Genomic DNA, 21467 nt, shown 5'->3' with positions numbered 1-21467 from the left:
CATTCGTTCCATTTCAGCCACACTGGTGCCCTTGCTTTCCCTCAAACATACTGGATGTTCTGCTGCCTCAGGACCTTTACATTTGATGTTCCTTCTGCTTAAAACATTCTTCCTGGTATCTTCATTATTACTCCCTCATCTTCTTCCAGTCTTTGTTCAATGGCACCTCAACGAGAGCTTCCTTATTCACCTCATTGCAAACTGTACCTCCAACCCCACAATGATGATATACTCCAGCCCTCTTCCCTCCTTTATATTTCGGCATAGTACTAATAAATTGACATATTACATGTATTTACTTATTTGGTTTTTTTCTTATCTATTTCTCCCTCAAATAGAATGGACAGGTGTTTTTATGTTTGCTCATTGCTGACTAAAGTGCCTAAAAAGTACTTGGCACACAACAGACACACAATTGGTGCAGAATAAATGGATGAATGGCTCTTTTACCAATCATCACCACAACCCCCTTCCTCCCTTTTCCTATCTCCGGGTCCCATTACCTCTGTAGGCCTTGAGTTGTCTCAAACATGAGTTGGGATAATTTAGCTGCCTTGAGCCAGGGAACTGGATACCAGAGCATCTCTTGAGGACCTTTCCAGGTCTAAAGATCTGATTTCAGTGTCAATATTTAAAAGAGCAATATGCAGATAGTAGTAATAATTTGCAATTATATTTATGTTAGGACTACTTGAAGATTTTTGTTTTATAAACACTATAAACTACACCCTCTTTGGATTAAAGCCAGGGACTATGGTTTAGACTCTGAAAGGTATCAGTGCTGTGATAAAAGTCAATCACGGGCTGACTTTTCAGGGATTCCTGAAATATTTCTAATCTATAACTGTTCATAAAGCAGACTGAAACTTCAATACTTCCTTGCTACATCTAAGGGCTAACAGAGAAACCTCAAAGTAAAACTGGTACTCTGCTGTTAAGCCCCCTGATGAGTACAGGATTGGGACAGGCTAATTTTCAGAACAAGTACTGCCACTATATAACAGAAATAAGACAAGGAAATGGAAGGGAAAACACCTATAAAAATGTAGAAAGCACTCTATAATTTTTACAGCATTCGTCTAGAAGACGAATTTTGAAAAAGGCAGATTACAAGTTAATTTGGGTCATGATGTTAAGAAATGCCTATGGTTTGACCATAATTCAAGCATTTGTCCTTTTCATTGAATTACCTATAAATCTCCAAATAACTACATCAACAGGTAACTGATATATCTGCAATAAATAAAAGTTATTTCTTGTCTGAAAGCTGGTCAAGTGTTAACTTTCTTTAGGAAGGCTTCAGGACCTATAGTATCTACCCTAAGGGAAAAAAATCTACACTAACTGAAACATCTTGAAGAGACAGCTGATTCCTGGACACAAACTGCTGTCAAATACATGGGGTGGTGAAGGAATCAGAAGAGATCATATGGGCACTACAATTACCAGAGATAATAAGTGATGGCAGGTACACAGCCCATCTTATTCTCAAAAAGGCTCTGTGATACAATTAATGCCCTTTGTTAGAAAATGATCAACTAGGGAAAATATGATAATGAATAGATAATAAATAAGCTAGAGATCAAACACTCTATAGTTGCTCATACCATATCCACCATCATGTCTTGATTATTTCTGGCACCAACATTTTCAGGTTGTGTGAAAATAAGTATGTAAGATACACATGACACCTTTAGAAAGGGCCACCTTGCAAAAGGTAGTCAGCTTCCTGTGCTTTAATAATGAATCATGGGCCAAAATCAGACACAGAGGAGGCTGTCATGGGGGCACAACAGGAATCTCAAATGAAGACATCTGTGTAATAAATAAAGTTCCTGCCTTTCTGGAAGATGATGATGGATATTAGCATAAGAGAAAAAAACACACTTACGAAATTTAGCAAATGTTATATCCAGAATATATAAAGAAATTCTACAACACAACATCAAAAAACTAATAACCCAATTAAAAATTGGACAAAGGACTTGAATAGAAATTTCTCCAAGGAAGATAAACAAATGCCAAACAAACATATGAAAATATGCTCAATATAACTAACCGTCAAGGAAATGCAAATCAAAACCATAATGAGATATCACCTCACACCTGTTAGAATGCCCACTATTGGGACTTCCCTGGCTAAGTGGTTAAGACTCTGCACTTCTACTGCAGGGGGCCCAGGTTTGATCCCTGGTTCGGGAACTAAGATCCTGCAAGCTGCGTGGCACGGCCAAATAAATAAATAAAAATAAAACAAAAACAGTATGGAGATTCCTCAAAAAATTACAAATAGAATTACCATATGATCTAGCAATTCCACTTCTGGGTACATATCCAAAAGGATTAAAAACAGAATCTCAAAGAGAGATTTGCACACTTCTTCACTGCAGCATTATTCACAATAGCCAAGAGGTGGAAGCAACCTAAATGTCCATCAACGGATGAATGGATAAAGAAAATGAAATTTATATATACACAATGGAATATTAGTCTTAAAAAAGAAGGAAATACTGTCATATGTTACAACATGGATGAACTCTGAGGACATTATTCTAAGTGAAATAAGCCAGTCAAAAAAAGACAAATACTGCATGATTCCACTTATATGAGCTATCTAAAGTAGTCAAACTCTTAGAATTAGAAAGTAGAATGGTAGTTACAAGTACTAGGGGAGTTGTTTGATGAGTATAGTTTCAGTTTTGCAAAATGAAAAAGTTCTAGAGATCTATCACACAACAATGTCCATATAGTTAACACTACTGTACCCTACACTTAAAAATGGTTACGACTGTAAATTTTATGTTGTGGGTTTTTTTGTTTGTTTGTTTGTTTTGTTTTGTTTTTTGTGGTACGCGGGCCTCTCACTGTTGTGGCCTCAGCAGCCATGGCTCACGGGCCCAGCCGCTCCGCGGCATGTGGGATCTTCCTGGACCAGGGCGCAAACCCGTGTCCCCTGCATCGGCAGGCAGACTCTCAACCACTGCGCCACCAGGGAAGCCCCTATGTTGTGGGTTTTTAACCATAATTCTTAGAAAAAGGTCTGAACACATATGGAAAAATGTTAGGATCTGTTAAAAACCAAGTGGATACATAAGCTTTTATTCAATTACTTATACAGGTACTCCTCCTTATATTTGATAGATTTCATAATTTTAAAAGTGAAAAATATCCAAAATTATTGGCAGGAAGAAAAAAATGTCTGAAAATTGATGGTTAAAATTAGTAACTAAATACTAGCTGACTTCATCCCTTAAAAAAAAGAATCAGTGTTTCCTCAGTGGTATGAATCTACATCAGACGAATATTTTAAAATGTGAAGCCCTTAGATATTTCAAGTTTGGTCTAATTTGTTAGATACAATTATTACCACAAATTATTATGAAAATATAAATCTAATGGTCCAGGTATAAAGAACTCTAACTACAAGTAACCTTTATTGTGGTAAGAAATGATACAAAAAGAAATCTAGATTAACAAATCTTAGAGGTCTTTTTGCATGAAGCCACAGAAGCCAGGCCTTCAGAAATTGTCAAGCTCAGATCCTAACCTCAGGCTGGTTTCACCTCAACACTTAACAGAGAAGCTATGCCATTCTATTACCTGGTCTCAATTCCAAATTTTCCTCATAAATTTACTACTATACAAAGTGCTTCTCCATTTAAGCATGGTCATTTGTGCTGCATTTTATGACATCTCCTAACCTGGAATGAGGAAGTTCCTTAGTACAGCAACATAAAAATAGCAGGCTAGGGGCTTCCCTGGTGGCGCAGTGGTTGAGAGTCCGCCTGCCGATGCAGGGGACGTGGATTCGTGCCCAGGTCCGGGAAGATCCGTGAGCCATGGCCGCTGAGACTGCACGTCCGGAGCCTGTGCTCCGCAACGGGGAGAGGCCACATCAGTGAGAGGCTCGCGTACCGCAAAAAAAAAAAAAAAAAAAATAGCAGGCTATCCTGTACCTTTGCAGTATGCTGATCCAGTAACACTGCTTTGATTAACATTTGTGGAAAACTATCTTTAAATCCCTTCAATTTTATTTAAATACACCCAGGGAATAAGCATGTTCCACTGATGAAATGTAATTCAGTTAAGTACAGAGTTAGTTAGAATGTGCTGGTGAATGATGTAGAGTTTTCATAGGCTCTACAGAATGCTAAAGGGTAAAACTGAGGGATAGAGTTTATACTACCTATTTTAAAGAAGTAGAATATTCTATCAGATGGGTGAAATGTTGGAAATTGAAGGCTTTCAAACTTTTTGCCAAGTTCCAGGACCATTCAGAAATAGAATATTTGAAACTGACTGGCAGGTACTTGAGATGAGGCCTAGGAGACCTGAAACTAAAATACCTGTGAGAAAAAGAGGTGAGAAGAGACAAGAATTGAGAAATGGACACCTAGGTCTAGTCATCAGGAATGTCAATTTTGGTGATGGTTTGTTCTTAACTGAACCACTGATGTGAAAAAGTACCAAAACAAATCTCTCTCAAACCTCAACAGTGTAGCATTAAAAACAGAGCTTGAGGGCTTCCCTGGTGGCGCGGCGGTTGAGAGTCCGCCTGCCGATGCAGGGGACACGGGTTCATGCCCCAGTCCGGGAAGATCCCACATGCCGCGGAGCGGCTGGGCCCGTGAGCCACGCTGAGCCTGCACATCCGCAGCCTGTGCTCCACGCAGGAGAGGCCACAACAGTGAGAGGCTCACATACCGTAAAAAAAAAAAAAAAAAAAAAAAACAGGGCTTGATAAGGGCACACCTGCATAGCTCAGTTTGCTAAGCATGCCCTGGCTTGCTTTCACTGAGACTAGGGAGTCTGAGGAAGCATCAGGAGAAAGAGAAAGGTTCTGATATATTCAAACTCAACTTCTGACATTGTTCTGTTAAAAAAAGCATAAAGTCGTTTCAAAACTATGATGCCACAAAAAAAAAAAAAACTATGATGCTAGATTGTACTTTATTTCCCTCAAGATAAACACTGTGTATGTTAATATTTTATTACCCAAATTGCTCATCTTGTCATAGGTAAGGGAAGCAAAGCATTGTGAGACAATTATGAAAATGAGAGAGGGCACTCCTGAAACACAACACTATAACAAAATAGATCCTTTGTCCAAAAAAGTATATTGAATAGGACACTAAACATGGATAGTTAAAACATATACCTCTAGTCAGAAAAAACTGTTTGTACAGGTCTTATTTACGAAGCATTTTTCAGATCTAATAACTTATTTGATGGAATAGTCCTGAAGGGCCATAAAAGTTCTTGGGCTCTTCCAACCTCTTCTGAACCCCCAAAGCAGTCCAGCAAACTTACATGTCTTTATTTCTTCATGATGACTATTTAAAATATTTTCCATTTACCTCAAACCTTCTACCCCCACTCCCTCTCCTGCTATCCTCCCACCCTGTCTCCTTCACCACTTCATTTTCAGCAAATTAATCAGCTCCCAACTTCACGGAAAATATAGAAGACAGCAGAGGAATTCTCTGCCAACAAACCTCACTTCACTGCATTTCCACAAATTTCTTCCTTCTCTCCTACAATATTACCTTCCTACAAGGTAAGACTAATCCTTCCAACCTGTACTCTGCATTTCATCTGTCTTTCCTCCTTAGGGATCTCAGGGATCTCTCCTGTAAAAAATTTCCCTCTCTCTGCCAGTTCCTTCCCATCAATAACTTAAAAAAACACAAAAACAGGGACTTCCCTGGTGGTCCAGTGGTTAAGACTCCATGCTCCCGATGCAAGGGGTCAGGGAACTAGATCCCTCATGTTGCAACTAAGAGCCCGCGTGCTGCAACTAAAAGATCCTGCATGCCGCAATGAAGATCCCTCACATGGCAACTAAGACCCGGTGCAGCCAAATAAAAATAATAAATATTTTAAAAAACAAAAACAAAATCGATAAAACAAAATCTTGCCTCTGACTCAGCTACTAGTCTCTCTTTCCTCCTTATCACAGCTAGATTTCTCTAACAGTTGTTACTAAGACTATTTCCTGATTTCCCACTGCTATCCATCTGGTTTCTGTCCCTAAGTATTGAAACTGCTTTGGCTGGTCACTAATCTCCACTTTAACATGAAGTTCGATGGCCATTCCTATGAATGAGAGATGAAAATATTCATCCACAAAAAGACTTACACAAGAATGGCCATAGCAACTTTATCCATAATAGTTCCAAATTGGAATGAACTCAAATGTCCATCATAAAACAGATTAAAAAGCTGTGATGGGGCTTCCCTGGTGGTGCAGTGGTTGAGAATCCGCCTGCCAATGCAGGGGACATGGGATCGAGCCCTGGTCTGGGAAGATCCCACATGCCGCAGAGCGCCACAACTACTGAAACCTGTTCATCCTAGAGCCTTCGCACTACAAATATTGAAGCACACACACTCTAGGGCCCGCGTGCTGCAACTACTGAGCCCACCTGTTGCAACTAGTGAAGCCCGCGCACCAAGAGCCGGTGCTCCGCAACAAGAGAAGCCACTGCAATGAGAAGCCCGCTCACCGCAATGAAGAGTAGCCCCCGCTCGCCACAACTACAGAAAGACCTCGCACAGCAACGAAGACCCAACGCAGCTAAAGAAAAAAAAAAATGTGATGGATACTTTTCTGTCTTATATTGGGTTTGATATCATTGACCTTTATCTCCTTCTTAGAACATTCTCTTACCTTGGCTTCTGTGACTTCCACACGCTCCTGGTTTTTTCCAACTTCCTAGCTAATCCTTTTCCGTTTCTCCTATGGGTTCCTAAATACTGAGAACCCACAAGTTTCCATCCTAGTTTGTTTTTTCATTTTATGCACTTTTCCTCTTGGAATATCATATCCATTCCATTGGCTTCAAAGATCTCTGGAATTTATAAGCTCTTTAAAATCTCTCTAGTCCTTTCTCTTAAGGGCTCCTGATCTATATATCTAGCTGCTTACTGGCCTTGGTGACCTTCATGGTCCACAGTCACCTCCATCTCAAAACAATTTGCCACGAAATTCTACTTTAGTATTTTCTCCCTCCGTGATAAACGCAGTCACCTACCCAGTAGTCAAATCCCCCTTATTCTCCAACCGATCACTAAGAACTATCACTCTAGCTCCTAAATATCTGTCAAATTCATTTGCTTCTCTTATTAGGTTGTCTTAATTCAGGGTACCATCACCGCTTGGGTTACTACATCGGCCTCCTAAAATCCACTCCTACCCTCCTCCAATCTAATCAGTCCAAGTGCTTTCAAATCCAATCAGAGCATTTCTCTGTCTCAAAACCTTCAAAACTTTCCCATTTCCCCATATAGTCCAAATATCATGATCTGGATTCTACTAACTTCTCCAATAAGACGAACAATCATCTTGCGTTGCCCAAGACTGAGAAGCTTCCTGGCTCATGGGACTCTCAGTTCTTTTTTTTTTTTTTTTTTTGGTGGTGGGGGACACTTTCTTTTAAAACTGGGATAGTCTTGGGCAAATCAAGACAAGTTGGTCACTCTATCTTCCAGTCTTGTTCTAGCACAACCTCACATTCTACACTCCAGCAATACTGTTTAAAATTCTAGTAGTTAATGATACTGGTATCATTTAATAATAATATTAATTAAAATGTTAATAATACTAATAAATAAAAATGACTATAATGATAACTAACTCTTCCAAAATACTATATGCCAGGCATTACTACTAATTCATTTAATCCTTCTAGCAATCCTACGAATTAAGTACCATTTTATCACAATTTTGCAGACCAAGAAAGTGAAGCCCACAAAGGTTAAATGATGTCCTTAACTTCACAACATAAGTGGCAAAGTCAACCTTCTAATCATCTGGCTCAACAACTTATACATGAGCTGCTGGATTATTTGCCACTCCCAGAACAGCCCAAGGTGTCTCCTGCATCTCGGCTCTGAACACTGCTATTCATACCCTCTAGAATACTCTTCCTCCTCTCTTTACTTGGCTAAATTCTTCAGATTCCACCAGAAAGTTTTATCTGAACTCCCCAAATTGGGTCAGAATGCTTTAGATGTATTTCCCAAGATACTCTGTCCATACTCTTATAATAACACTTAGCACAGTATACTTTAATTACCTGTTTTTCTCCAGACTGGAAGCAGTATATTTACAGTAACCAGCTACTAAAACATATCTAAGGAGGATTTCCCTATAGATAGATTGGAAAGTATGGGTTATACTTAGGAAGGAATGTTTATGAGCGGTAGTATAACACTATACTTAAGAATAAGGACTCTGGAGCAAAACAGCCTGCTTCAAAATCTCATTTTACCACATATTATCTATGTGACCTTGGGCAAGTTACTTAACCATGCTGTGCCACAGTTTCCCTATCTGTAAAAGGAGGGTACTTCACAGAGGGTATTGTGAGGTATCTGTGTTAAATACAAAGCACTTGTAACAGCACATGGTATTATATATATGTTTGCTATTAATGCTTATCAGTAGTTTAAAGCTAAATGAGAAGAGACTGTACAGCTCTATCTCTTGTCTTATTCACTATTTTCTCCTACTACTGTAAAAGGGTATTGCCAGAGGAGAAAGAAGACAAAAAAGAAAGTTTCAGAGATGTGTTATTCAAGAGGAACTTTCCTCTTGTTCATGCTTTTCCTTTTTGAAAATACCTTTACTGAGATGTAATTCACATATCATAAAATGTACCCATTTAAGGTGTACAATTCAATGACTTTAGTATATTCAGAGTTGTGCAAACATCACCACAACCTGAATTCACAATATTTTTTATCACCCTTCAAAAGAAAACCCTACCTTCCCCTTTCCAAAGCCCTAGGCAACCACTAATCTACTTTCTATTTCTATAGATTTGCTTATTCTGGACACTTCATGTAAATGGAATCATAGTATGTGGTCTTTTGTGACTGCCTTCTTTCACTTATACATAATGTTTTCAAGGTTTCTCCATAAAAGAATAAAAACTAAAAAAAAAATTTCAATCCATAAAAATAATGAATCACTATGTTGTACACCTTAAAAGAATAATAATGTAAATCAACTATACTTCAATTTGAAAAAGGTAAAAAAAAAAAAATCTCCTTTTCCTTCTGAAAGTCTTTTTCCCCTAAAAAGGAAGACAAAAAATAATTTCTAAAGGTGATTTTAGGGACTTCCCTGGTGGCACAGTGGTTAAGAATCTGCCTGCCAATGCAGGGGACACGGGTTCGAGCTCTGGTCCGGGAAGATCCCACATGCCGCGGAGCAACTAAGCCCACATGCCACAACTAAGCCCACGTGTCACAACTACTGAGCCCTCATGCCACAACTACTGAAGGGTGCATGCCTAGAGCCCATGCTCTGAAACAAGAGAAGCTACCACAATGAGAAACCCACGTACTACAACGAAGAGTAGCCCCGGCTGACCACAACTAGAGAAAGCCGGCACGCAACAACAAAGACCCAACACAGCCAAAAATAAACAAATAAATTTATGTTTAAAATAAGATAAAATAAAGGTGATTTTAAGTAATTGACTTTTTAAAAAAATTTTATTTATTTATTTTTGGCCATGCTGCCACATGTGGGATCTTAGCTCCCTGACCAGGGATCGAACCTGTGCCCCCTACAGTAGAAGCTCAGAGTCCTAGCCACTTCACCACCAGGGAATTCCCTGAATAACTGACTTTTAATAACAGACATTTATCTCCTAGTATATTTTCCTTAAATATTATCTTCTCAACAATAAGCATGTCCACTTACAAAAAGCTCCCCAGTTGAATCTAACATGCACTCCTCATTTAAAAACACAGATCTATAATCCATCAACTAAAAACATTTACATACATTCCTAGGTCTCAAATCAAACTGCCCCATCCAAAAGTCTGCCAGTGATTCTTTTTCCTCTCAGCACTTCTGTTTGAAAGGACAAATGCCAGAGGAAAGGGAAGACACTAACCAATAGGTAGGTGGGGAGGTCTCCTAGGAATGTACCACGTTGTCATTCTTTTTTTTTTTTTAATTTTTATTTATTTATTTATTTTTAGCTTTGTTGGGTCTTCTTTGCTGCACGCAGGCTTTCTCTAGTTGGGGCGAGCGGGGGCTACTCTTCACCGCAGTGCGCGTACTTCTCATTGCGGTGGCTTCTCTTGTTGCGGAGCATGGGCTCTAGGTGTGCAAGCCTCAGTAGTTGTGACACATGGGCTCAGCAGTTGTGGCTCACAGGCTCTAGAGCATAAGCTCAGCAGTTTTGGCACATGGGCCTAGTTGCTCCGCGGCATGTGGGATTTTCCCAGACCAGGGCTCGAACCCATGTCCCCTGCATTGGCAGGCGGATTCCTAACCACTGTGCCACCAGGGAAGTCCCTGTCATTCATTTTATATCAAAATACATCTTGTTTTCTGTCTGAATTAAACACAACACATTCCATATACACCATTAAGGTTTGCCAATTCATCTTTCCACTCTAATCAATTTGCCATATGGACTTGGCTATTTCCACCATACCCAGACAACAGATTAAAATGATCAAAAGTCATCCTTGACTAAACCCTCATTCTTTTTTTTGCAGTACGCGGGCCTCTCACTATTGTGGCCTCTCCCGTTGCGGAGCACAGGCTCCAGACACGCAGGCCTGCGGCCATTGCTCACAGGCCTACCCTCTCCGTGGCATGTAGGATCTTCCCGGACCAGGGCACGAACCCGTGTCCCCTGCATCAGCAGGCGGACGCTCAACCACTGCGCCACCAGAGAAGCCCACCCTCATTCTTAAATTCACAACAGGGCAATTGTCAACTCCATGATTTTTTTTTTAAATGGAACCATATATATGGGAACTTGGTATGACAGAGAGCATTTCATCTTTTTAATTTTTTTTGGCCACACTGCCCAGCTTGTGGGATCTTAGTTCCCGGACCAGGGACTGAACCCAGACCCTCAGCAATGAGAGTGTGGAGTCTTACCCACTGGACCACCAGGGCATTCCCTTCAACTCCATGATTTTTATCCTTCAAAATCTTTCTTTTCCAACTCCTCACATATTAATAACTACTGCAATAACTTCTTTACTGCTTTCTTTACTCCAGTCTCTCATCCTTCCATTCCAATAACACTGCCAACTATCTTATTTTGTCTTGTACAACAGTAGAATTTTCATTGCATACAATATTGTAAGAAAAATTTGTTAATAAGATTAATTCCCACTAGCTTAATAAATCAAATCTTTTCGTTTCCTGGTTTTCTTCTTTAACTCTTGCTATCCACACACATAATTTTTTACAGCATTACCTCCCAGAAATGGGACTAGGAGATGAGGGTGGACTGGGGACGGGCCTTTTAATTTCTACCGTATACATTCCATAAGTTAAAAAGAAATTTACCATGTATTATTTTCATGGTTTTAAAACTAGTTACTTAAAAAAAAAGTTACTATAAACAGAAGCATTAATAAAGTAAGGAGCACCTAACTCTGCCTCAGGTATGCAAAGATGATTACATGTGAATATGGGCATAAGAAAGATAAGTAAACATTTCCTAGGGGTAGGAAGAGTAGAGAAGGCAGTCCAGACACAGGGAACAGCCTTTGTCACTGTCCAGTCTAAATCCATCTTTGAAACAAAATCACTTTGATTTTGACAGTACGGTAAAGTTTAAAACACTGTCTCAGGGACTTCCCTGGTGGCGCAGGGTTGGGAGTCCGCCTGCCAATGCAGGGGACACGGGTTCAAGCCCTGGTCTGGGAAGATCCCACATGCTGCGGAGCAACTAAGGCCGTGTGCTGCAACTACTGAGCCTTCACTCTAGAGCCCAAGAACCACAACTACTGAAGCCCACGCGCCTAGAGCCTATGCTCTGCAACAAGAGAAGCCACCAAACTGAGAAGCCTACGCACCACAATGAAGAGTAGCCCCCACTTGCTGCAACTAGAGAAAGCCCGCGCGAAGCAACAAAGACCCAGTGCAGCCAAAAATAAATAAATTAAAAACCAAAAAACACTGTCTCACAAAAGCCATCCCTTAAAATGCAAATTAAGCAAAGAGCAACGACTCAAGCAACCCAACTCTTTAAAAAATCACTACGTCCTGGGCTTCCCTGGTGGCGCAGTGGTTGAGAGTCCGCCTGCCAGTGCAAGGGACACGGGTTCGTGCCCCGGTCCGGTCCGGGAAGATACCACATGCCGCAGAGCGGCTAGGCCCGTGAGCCATGGCCGCTGAGCCTGCGCGTCTGGAGCCTGTGCTCCGCAACGGGAGAGGCCACAACAGTGAGAGGCCCGCATACCGCAAAAAAAAAAAAAAAAAAAAAAATCACTATGTCCTGAAATAAAGCCAGGAGCAAAAAGACTCAGAACTGGGTAAAACCTCAGATTAAAAACCAAAAACAAAAACTAGATAAAAACTTCAAAATTAAGTAATGATGAGAACATCAGGACTCAGAAAGTTCTCCTCCCATGATCATAAACTGTACCTACATTATAAATATTTAATAACAGCTAAAGTAATAGTAGAGGCACAATTCCCCAAAACAGCTAGGTCATCTTTCCATGAAGAATATGATGAATCCTTACTTCACAGCAATATCTCAACCTGCAGCAAAGGGCAATGGACATTTTGCAAATCATATATCTGATAAAGGACCTTTATATACGAAACTCTTAGAACTCAATAACAGATAAACAATCCAATTTTAAAATGGGGGAAAGACCCAAATAGACATTTCCAAAAAGAAAATATACAAATGGCCAATAAGCACATGAAAAAATGCTCAGCACAATTAGCCATTGGAAAATGCAAATCAAAATCACAAGAGAGGGCTTCCCTGGTGGTGCAGTGGTTAAGAGTCCGCCTGCTGATGCACGGGACGCAGGTTCGTGCCCCGGTCTGGGAGGATCCCACATGCCGCGGAGCGGCTAGGCCTGTGAGCCATGGCCACTGAGCCTGCGCGTCCGGAGCCTGTGCTCAGCAGCAATGGGAGAGGCCACAGCAGTGAGAGGCCCGCGTACCGCAAAAAAAAAAAAAAAAAAAAATCACAAGAGATACCACTTCACACCCACTAGGATGGCTACCATCAAAAAGACTGATAACAACAAGTGCTGGCAAGGATATGGAGAATGGGAGCTCTCATACACTGCTGGTAGGAATGTAAAATGGTACACCCACTTTGGAAAAGTTTTCCAGTTCCTCAAAAGATTGAACACAGAGTTACCGTATGACCAAATGACCAAGAAATTCTACTCCTAGGTATATATATACACACAAGAGAAATAAAAACAAATGTCCACATAAAAACTTGTTCCGTAACTGTTCATGGCAGCATTATGCATCATAGACAAAAAAGTGGAAGCAACCTAAATGTCCATCAACAGATGAATGGATAAATAAAAGGTGTTACGTCCATACAGCGAAATATTTGGCAATAAAAAGAAATGAACTACTCATATATGCTATAACATGCATGAACCTTGCAAATATCATGCTAAATGAAAGAAGCCAGCCACAGAAGTCCACATACTGTGTGATTCCATTTTTATGAAATGTTGGTAATAGACAAATCTGTAGATTAGTGGTTGGGGAAGAAAGAGTGTTATGGGGAAATGGGGAGTAACTTAAGTGGGTACAGAGTTTCTTGGGGGGTGATGAACATGTTTTAAAATTTTGGTGATGGTGGCACAACTCTGTGAATACATTAAACCTACCTAATTATTATAATACTTTAAATGGGTGAATTGTAAAGGTATATAAATTATATCAATAAAGCCATTATTTTTAAAAAATAAAAGACAGCTATGGAAAAAATAGGCACTCAAGTATTTGTACACTAAATAATTTCCAAAGTAATCAAAATACACCTGGATAAATTAGTTACCTGTCTTACCTGAGCTTTTGTATGATCTCACTACCTATTCTCTTACTAAACACTTAACAATGAACTGAAACTAAGCACTTAGCAAGAGAATATATTAAATACTGCACAGATTTTTGTCAACTACAGCAAAACACAAGTATCTTCTAGTAAGGTTCGCGACAAAGCCGACCACAACTTCGAACCTACAATTTTTCACATCCCCACTAGGTTATACCAGCTGATTAGACACTTCCAAAGGCTTAAACTGATCTTAAACAAATAATCAGTTTAGCAATTGTATTCTTATCTACTCTTTACTTAACTTCCTTAATGCGTAAACTTAAATGTTAAAAAAAGCAAAAGGGGAGAGAAGAAAAATTGATTTACGTTCCACAATAAAATGTTACAAAGCAACCAAAGCATTCGTATACTCTTTGGCCAAAACCGAGAAAAAAGGAGAATGATAAAAATGACAATTTCTAATATTCGCTGTTAGGCCTCAATGACCATAAAAATTTTTTTTTTTTTTTTTTTTTTAGTGAGGGAAACAAGAAATCTGTGCACGATCAGAGTGGGAGGAAATTCTGGGTGCGATCTACAGGCGGGATGCCGACCGGGCCCTCAGCCAGTTCTGCCGCCGGCGCCCCAGCTAGGGCCTGGTGCCGACCGGGATCCAGCGTCTCAGCCGGAGGAGCTTCGCCTCGGCGGCGCCAGGGGACTCGCTCCGCGCGGAGGTCAAGCCGAGAAGCGCCGCCGGGCTCCCAAGGGCTCCACCCTCCCCTCCTTCACTCCCTCCCCTCGGCAGTCCCCTGAGGGGAACAGGCGGGGCGCAGTGCGCAGAGACAAGGGCGGGGGGGGGGGGGTGCGTCCTCAGTGAGAAAAGCTCCGCCGCCCGAGTGGCGGCCGCGGGTTATTAATAAACTCCGCTTCTGCCCAGGCGTCTCTACCGCGGCCGGCCGTAGGATCTGCAAGGCCTGCGGCGGAGGCTGAGGAGCCAGAGTCCGAGCCCGGGCCCTACCGGGCCCGCGCCGCCACGCTGAGGGCGGCGGCCGGGCGGAGAATAATGCACACTGGGTAAAAACACATTTATATACGAACCTCCGAGAAAATTTTCCAACAATTCCTTCGTCCGACCACCATGCACCAGGACAGGAAACAGCCGCCCGGCCCCTCAGCCCCGCAACCAGCATAGTGGGTCTGAAGCCCGCCCCCAGCCTCCATTGGGCTTTCATTACGTCACTCACTGGACGCTTCCTGCTTGCCATTGGCTCAAATTTAGGCGACGCGAAAGGAGACCGCCTTATCCACGCCCCTTTTCCTGACGTCAGCCTCGCCTGGCCTTACAGCCAGCGCCTGAGTGGCTTACCCAAAGTGCGGAACAAAGTTTTCTGCTTCTGACTGGTTGGCAGAACCGCTCGTCCCAGCGCGACACCGCCTCGCTGACAAGTGAATTATGCAGAGTCTGTGGCCCCAGCAGGAGGCGCCATTTTGTAGCGAGGGAGGGAGGCTGGTCCTTGTGACTAGCCGGGAGGGAGAAGGGTTCACAGGCGCCATTTTCCCCACAGGGGCTAGGAGGTGGCCTTGGCGCTCCCGGTGGGCTTGCTGGAGCGCGTTCTGGAGACCGGGTGGGCTTTGCCTAACAATTGCCGAGTGTCGTCCCGTTGGGAGGGAAGTGGTAGGGTGGGGTAGGACAGGATGGGACGCCTCACCGCTCCCTGGGGGCTCTCGGTGCCAGCTGAGGCCTTTGGTCTTGGGCGGAGGCTCTGCTTTTCCGAGAGCTGCTGTATGCCTGTCACTGGCTGCCAAGTCTCCCTTTGCTTTTCCAGTCGCTGGGGCATCATCATTGGTAGGAGGATGAGCCTCCTGCCTCAGCTGAAGCTCCGGCGTAGCTCGACAGCGGGGTGGTGGTCTTGGACTCTGCTGGGAGACACTGCGGTTGCTTTTGCGCTTTCATGTTCCTTAGGTTCAAATTTTGAAGTCGTCTGTAATGGTGTTGCTAACTTTTTTACTTTCCCTTTTGTGTGTGTCGCAAATTAAAGGAAAGTCAAAAGGCTGAGGAAATCATTGACTCGGTCTCCCCAGTATTAAGAATGGATACAAATTAGTTGTGAAGTTTAGGTAGTGTTTCTTGTAGCTCTCAACCCAGAATTTTTCTTGAGCCATTGGAAATACTAGTCATTTCAGGAGTATTCAGTATGTATTCATATGCTTTGGCAACCAGGCTGAATAAAGATGAGGTAAAGTGTGTAGACTCAAGATTTGTTAAATCTGGTGTTCCAAATGTAGATTTGAGTTACTAAGAGATTGAGAAGGATGGTCCCGTTGTAACTGGAGATTTGTGTCCTGCTTACAAAAGCTGGACAGAGCTGGATGATGTTTGATCTAGTGTCTTTGCATTTCAGGTGATTATGGAATGGCCTAAGTGAGGATAATTAAAGTGTTTTGATTTACATTCGAGTCCAGTTTGAGATTTTTAACGAGACCTTCTTTTAGGTAGGGAGTGAGGGGCAGGCTGCAGACCCTAACCAAGGTATAGCTGCGTAATTGGTGCCCAAATGCCATTGGAAGGAAAATAGGACGTTGAGTGTCGTTTGAATACATAGTCTTTAGAAGTTTAAAGTAGTTTTTATATTTTATGCCCTTATAAGAATAAAAGATGTGGCACATAAAATTGGATTAGGTTGCTTGAAACTGGAGGAATTGGCTCATTCAAGTCTTGTACCCAATCGATAGATTTCCCTTTTTCACAGAGAGTTCAGATGACAAACGAGGTGTTTTAATTTATACTTTCTGTACCTTCTAGATGTTATATCTGTATTTTATAGTCAGAAATATTATTAAAAGAATCAAAATACTTTTATGCAATATAGTCATTTATTACTAAGTCCTGAATCTCTAGTCTGTTAAAACACGGTAATACAGAATCTCAAAAGGAAGTTAAAAATCACCCTGTAATCGTAGTTTGCAGTTACAGGACATCTTTTTATCCCCAGGACCTACTGAGTGGTTGTAAACATTGAATGGTGGTGGTGGATAGGATACTATAATTCTAATCTGATTCAGGGAGAAACCTTAATAATGATTTTGTCATAGGTAGTGGAACTTTGTGTTACAGTATTTACCACTGACTATATATAGAACAGAGTTCAAATGTACATACTATTCAGGGCCATCCAGAATCTTCACATTTTCCCTAAATCACTTCCTATCCCTCATATCTTATTACATGTTAACAAATTAATGGCATGAAAACATTTTACTGCCAATCAGTACTAGTCCATGCTCTTACACAAAGCTGGACCTTTTCCCCAGTTTTCTAAATAGGCTAACTTATTTCTAGACCCCTTCAAAAACTGTTGCCATCAAGGTTTTAAAAACATTTCTTTCAGTAACTAAAAACTTCCTGGAGAATTGGTTGATTTTGGTATATTTGTACAATGATATAACCATTAAAGTATTATATGTATAGGGCTTCCCTGGTGGCGCAGTGGTTGGGAGTCCGCCTGCCGGCGCAGGGGACACAGGTTCGTGCCCCGGTCCGGGAGGATCCCACGTGCTGTGGAGCGGCTGGGCCCGTGAGCCATGGCCGCTGAGCCTGCGCGTCCGGAGCCTGTGCTCCGCAACGGGAGAGGCCGCAACAGTGAGAGGCCCGCGTACCGCAAAAAAACAAAAACAAACAACAAAAAAGTATTATATGTATAGAAAAAAGATACGAAGAGAATTTCCTGGCAGTCCAGTGGTTAGGACTCCGTGCTTTCGTTGCCAAGGGCTCGGGTTCAATCACTGGTTGGGGAACTAACATCCCACAAGCCGCACGATGCGCCCGAGAAAAAAAAAAACAAAAAAACGTAGAAATAATGCATTCAACTCTTAAAAGTAATTATGTCTAGGAGAAGGTGATTTTGAGTTATCAAATTATTTTCATATAGGTTTATAATAAATTTTTATTATGAATTTGTAGCTTTTGTTTAAACACTGAAGAATTTTTTTTTTTTTTAAAACTTCTTATTTCTCTTCTGTTTTTTCTTTTCTGAAAACACTAAAGAATTTAAAACCAACTCTCTCCATTGGAAGTTGTGGCTGTTAGATGTGTCACTTGTCTTACAAACTGTAGCGCCATTTGTAAAGTAGAAACACTTATTTCACAGTGTGACTGGGAGGATATGTGAGAATGTAGATAAATGTAGCACAGTGCTTATCAGAGATACTTTTCAAGTGCTTAATAAATGTTAGCCCATCTCTCTCCAGTCCTCACTTTAATGGTCAACAGCAGTGATTCTTAAGCACTTTGACAACTCCTTTGAGATTCAGATGAAAGCTATGAAAAATATACTAAAGACTGCAGTTTCATAGGACTCCTGGACCCAGAATTAAGAGTCCTTGGTCTGTAGAATAAACTCATTCAGTTAATCAGCTTCCACACCGAAAGCATTAATCAGAGCTTAATTAGAACATACTTTTGGAAGTGTATGAGGAAGTTACTTAAAATGTTCCTTTCCAATCTCAGATATATAGTTCTCAGTATATATGCTGACATAGACATAGGTATAATACAACTGGTAATGTTTTGTTAGTGGCTAATTGCATGATTCTCCTCATTTCAAGCTATCTAGTGACTCCAGTGTGTGCAATTTTTCATTTTACCAACTCTACCCCTGGACCACGTGTTAACCCCATTCATTCATTACATCTTTGAAAATATCACCCAGTAAGTGAGCTCCAAGGTTACTAGTTGTGGTTAATGTGTGTTAGGTTTATTTTAGTGGGAAACTAAGAGGAGAGTAAACTCAATTTACAAAATGTTATCAATCTAAAGCTCCTGAAGATTCCTCCTGCTACCCACCCAAACTCGCACCAGCTAGGGCTATTTGATAGGGTGATGGGATTTAAAAAACAAATGAGCAGCTGGTAGCAAAACAAAGTATTGGGGGGAAGAATACTTTCCCTATAATAAGGGGATAGCTAGATCTTAATTTGTATTTAATAAATAAACATTTTATGTTACTTTTTAGAGAACTTTAAACAAATTTGAGGCTTAAGAAAACTGAAAATTGAGATAGTCATATATCATAAAATTCGGGCTTCCCTGGTGGTGCAGTGGTTGAGAGTCCGCCTGCCGATGCAGGGGACACGGGTTCGTGCACCGATCCGGGAGGATCCCACATGCCGCGGAGCGGCTGGGCCCGTGAGCCATGGCCGCTGAGCCTGCGCGTCCGGAGCCTGTGCTCCGCAACGGGAGAGGCCACAACAGTGAGAGGCCGGCGTACAGCAAAAAAAAAAGTTTGTAATCTCATGTATCATAAAATTCATCATTTTAAAGTGTACATACACTTAAGTAGTTTTTAGTATATTCACAAAGCTGTTCAACCATCACCATTATCTAATGGAAAACACTTTCATCATGCCCAACAGAAACCCTATGCCCAATAGCACTCACTCTCCATTCCCTCCTCCCTCCCCACCCCTGCCCAGTGTTCCCTAACCTATTGATTTGCTAATTATAGATCTTTCATGTAAATGAAATCCTGTGACTGACTTCTTTCACTTTGTTTTCAAGGCTTATCCACATGTAGCATGTAATTGTACTTCATTCCTTATTGCCAAATATCTGATTATTTGGATATACCACATTTTGTTTATCCATTCATCAGCTGATGGCTGTTTGGGTCGTTTCCTCCTTTTGGCTATAGTAATGCTAGTATGAACAACTGTGTACTAGTTCTTGTGTGGACATATGTTTGATTTCTCTCAGATATATGCATCATCTGGGAGTGGAATTGCTAGGTGACACTATTTTCTACCTTTTGAGGAACTGCCAAACTTTTACACAACAGATAAGCATTTTACATCGTATCAACACTATGAGGGTTTCAATTTCTCTTCTTCCTCACCAATACTTGTAATTGTGCACCTTCTTGATTATAGACATGTTAGTATGTATGAAATATCGCATCATGAATTCTGATTTGCATTTTCCTAATGACTAGTGATGTTAAGCATTTTTTCCTATGATACTGGCCATTTATTTCTTTGGAGAAACGTCTACTTGGGTTCTTTACTGTTTTTAAATGGGGTTTTTGTGTTGTTGAGTTCTAAGACTTCTGTATATACTCAAGATTAACAGATATTTTCTTCCATTCTCTGGGGTCTTTTCACTTTCTGGAAAAGTGTCCTTTAAAGCACAAAGTTGTAAGTTTTGATGAAGTCCAAGTCATCTGTTTTTTATTTTTTTATTTTTTTGCGGTACGCGGGCCTGTCCTGTGGTGCTTGTTGCTTGTCCTGTGGTGTTATATCCAAAAACTATTACCTAATTCAGTCACGATTTACACCTGTATTTTTTCTAAGACTTTGAGATCTTATATTTAAATCTTGAAACCACTTTGAATTATTTTGTATATAGTGTTAAGGGTCCAACTTCATGTTCTTACATGTAGATACCCAACTGTCTCAGAGCCATTTTTAAAAAGATTCTTTCCTACATTGGTTTTGGGACCCTTGTTGAAAATCAATTGACCATAAATTTAAGGGTTTATTTCTGGACTCTATTTTATTCCTTTGGTCAGTATAAGGTATTTATCCTTGAGAATTCCCTGGTAGTCCAGTGGTTAGGACTCTGCACTTTCACTGCAGAGGGCACAGGTTCAGTCCCTGCTAAGGGAACTAAGATCCCACAAGCCGCGAAATGCAGCCAAAAAAGAAGAAAAAGAAGTATCCTTACTAGTACAATCATGTTTGCTTTAAAGATTGTTTTGACTATTCTGAGTCCCTTGTATTTCCATACAGATTTTAGAATGTTTGTCAATTCCAGCAAAAAAGGTAGCTTTTACAAGGATTACACTGAATCTGCAGATCAACTTGGGAAGTATTGCTATCTTCACAATAGTATGTCTTTCAATTCATGAACATGGGATGTCTCTATTTAGGTGTTTTGTAGTTTTCACAGTGTAAGTTTTTCACTTTTGTTTATTCCTAAGAATTTTGGGGATGCTATTGTAAATGGAATTTTCTTAATTTCACTTTCATTTCATTGCTGCTGTATAGAAATACAACTGATTTGGGTATATTGATATTATATCTTGCAACCTTGAAGAAGTCATTAGCTCTTTGTGTTTATGGATTCTTTAGGGTTTTCTGTGACATCATGTCATCTGTGAACAGTTTTACTTCCTCCTTTCCAATCTGGATGTCTAATTGCCCTGGCTAAATCCTCATGTACAATGCTAAAGAAGTGGCAACAGTGGGCATGCTTGCGTGGTTCTTGATCTTAGGGGGAAGTGTTTAATCTTTCATCATTAAGTCCATTAGCTTTAGGGTTTTGGTAGATGCCTTTATTCAGGTTGAGGAAATTCCTTTTTATTTCATTTTGAATTATTAAGAGGATGTTAAAAGAAACTTTTTAAAAAAACTCTGGTAGGAAGCATTTAAATATAGGAAATACCAAGTGTAATTGGCAAATTTCTATCTATACATGAAAGCAGAATCTATAAATACATAAAGGAATTATCACCTGTGCTTTTATTTATTATTTTATTATTATTATTTTTTTGCGGTACGTAGGCCTCTCACTGTTGTGGCCTCTCCCGTTGCGGAGCACAGGCTCCGGACATGCAGGCCCAGCGGCCATGGCCCACGCGCCCAGCCGCTCCGATGCATGTGGGATCCTCCCGGACCGGG

At 40.8% G+C, this 21467-nt stretch overlaps 1 protein-coding gene across 5 annotated transcripts in view; it reads right to left on the bottom strand.

The window, feature by feature from the left end:
* ZNF143 (zinc finger protein 143) overlaps positions 1-14976 on the bottom strand; it is a 54783-nt gene extending 39807 nt beyond the window's left edge. For 3 of the 5 annotated variants that reach the window (XM_033862516.2, XM_033862517.2, XM_033862521.2), the window contains exon 1: positions 14892-14975. In XM_033862516.2, coding sequence (XP_033718407.1) covers positions 14892-14933 — 42 coding nt within the window. In that variant the 5' untranslated portion in view covers positions 14934-14975. Of the gene's footprint in view, positions 1-14891 lie in introns of all 5 variants that reach the window. The other 2 variants (XM_033862518.2, XM_033862522.2) reach the window with 1 other exon arrangement.
* Positions 14977-21467: the final 6491 nt, after the last annotated feature.

This window comes from Tursiops truncatus, chromosome 8 (assembly GCF_011762595.2).
Source record: "Tursiops truncatus isolate mTurTru1 chromosome 8, mTurTru1.mat.Y, whole genome shotgun sequence".
NCBI lineage: Eukaryota > Metazoa > Chordata > Mammalia > Artiodactyla > Delphinidae > Tursiops > Tursiops truncatus.
The sequence above is the reverse complement of the archived record's forward strand: the minus strand, read 5'-3'. Positions and strand labels throughout refer to the sequence as shown.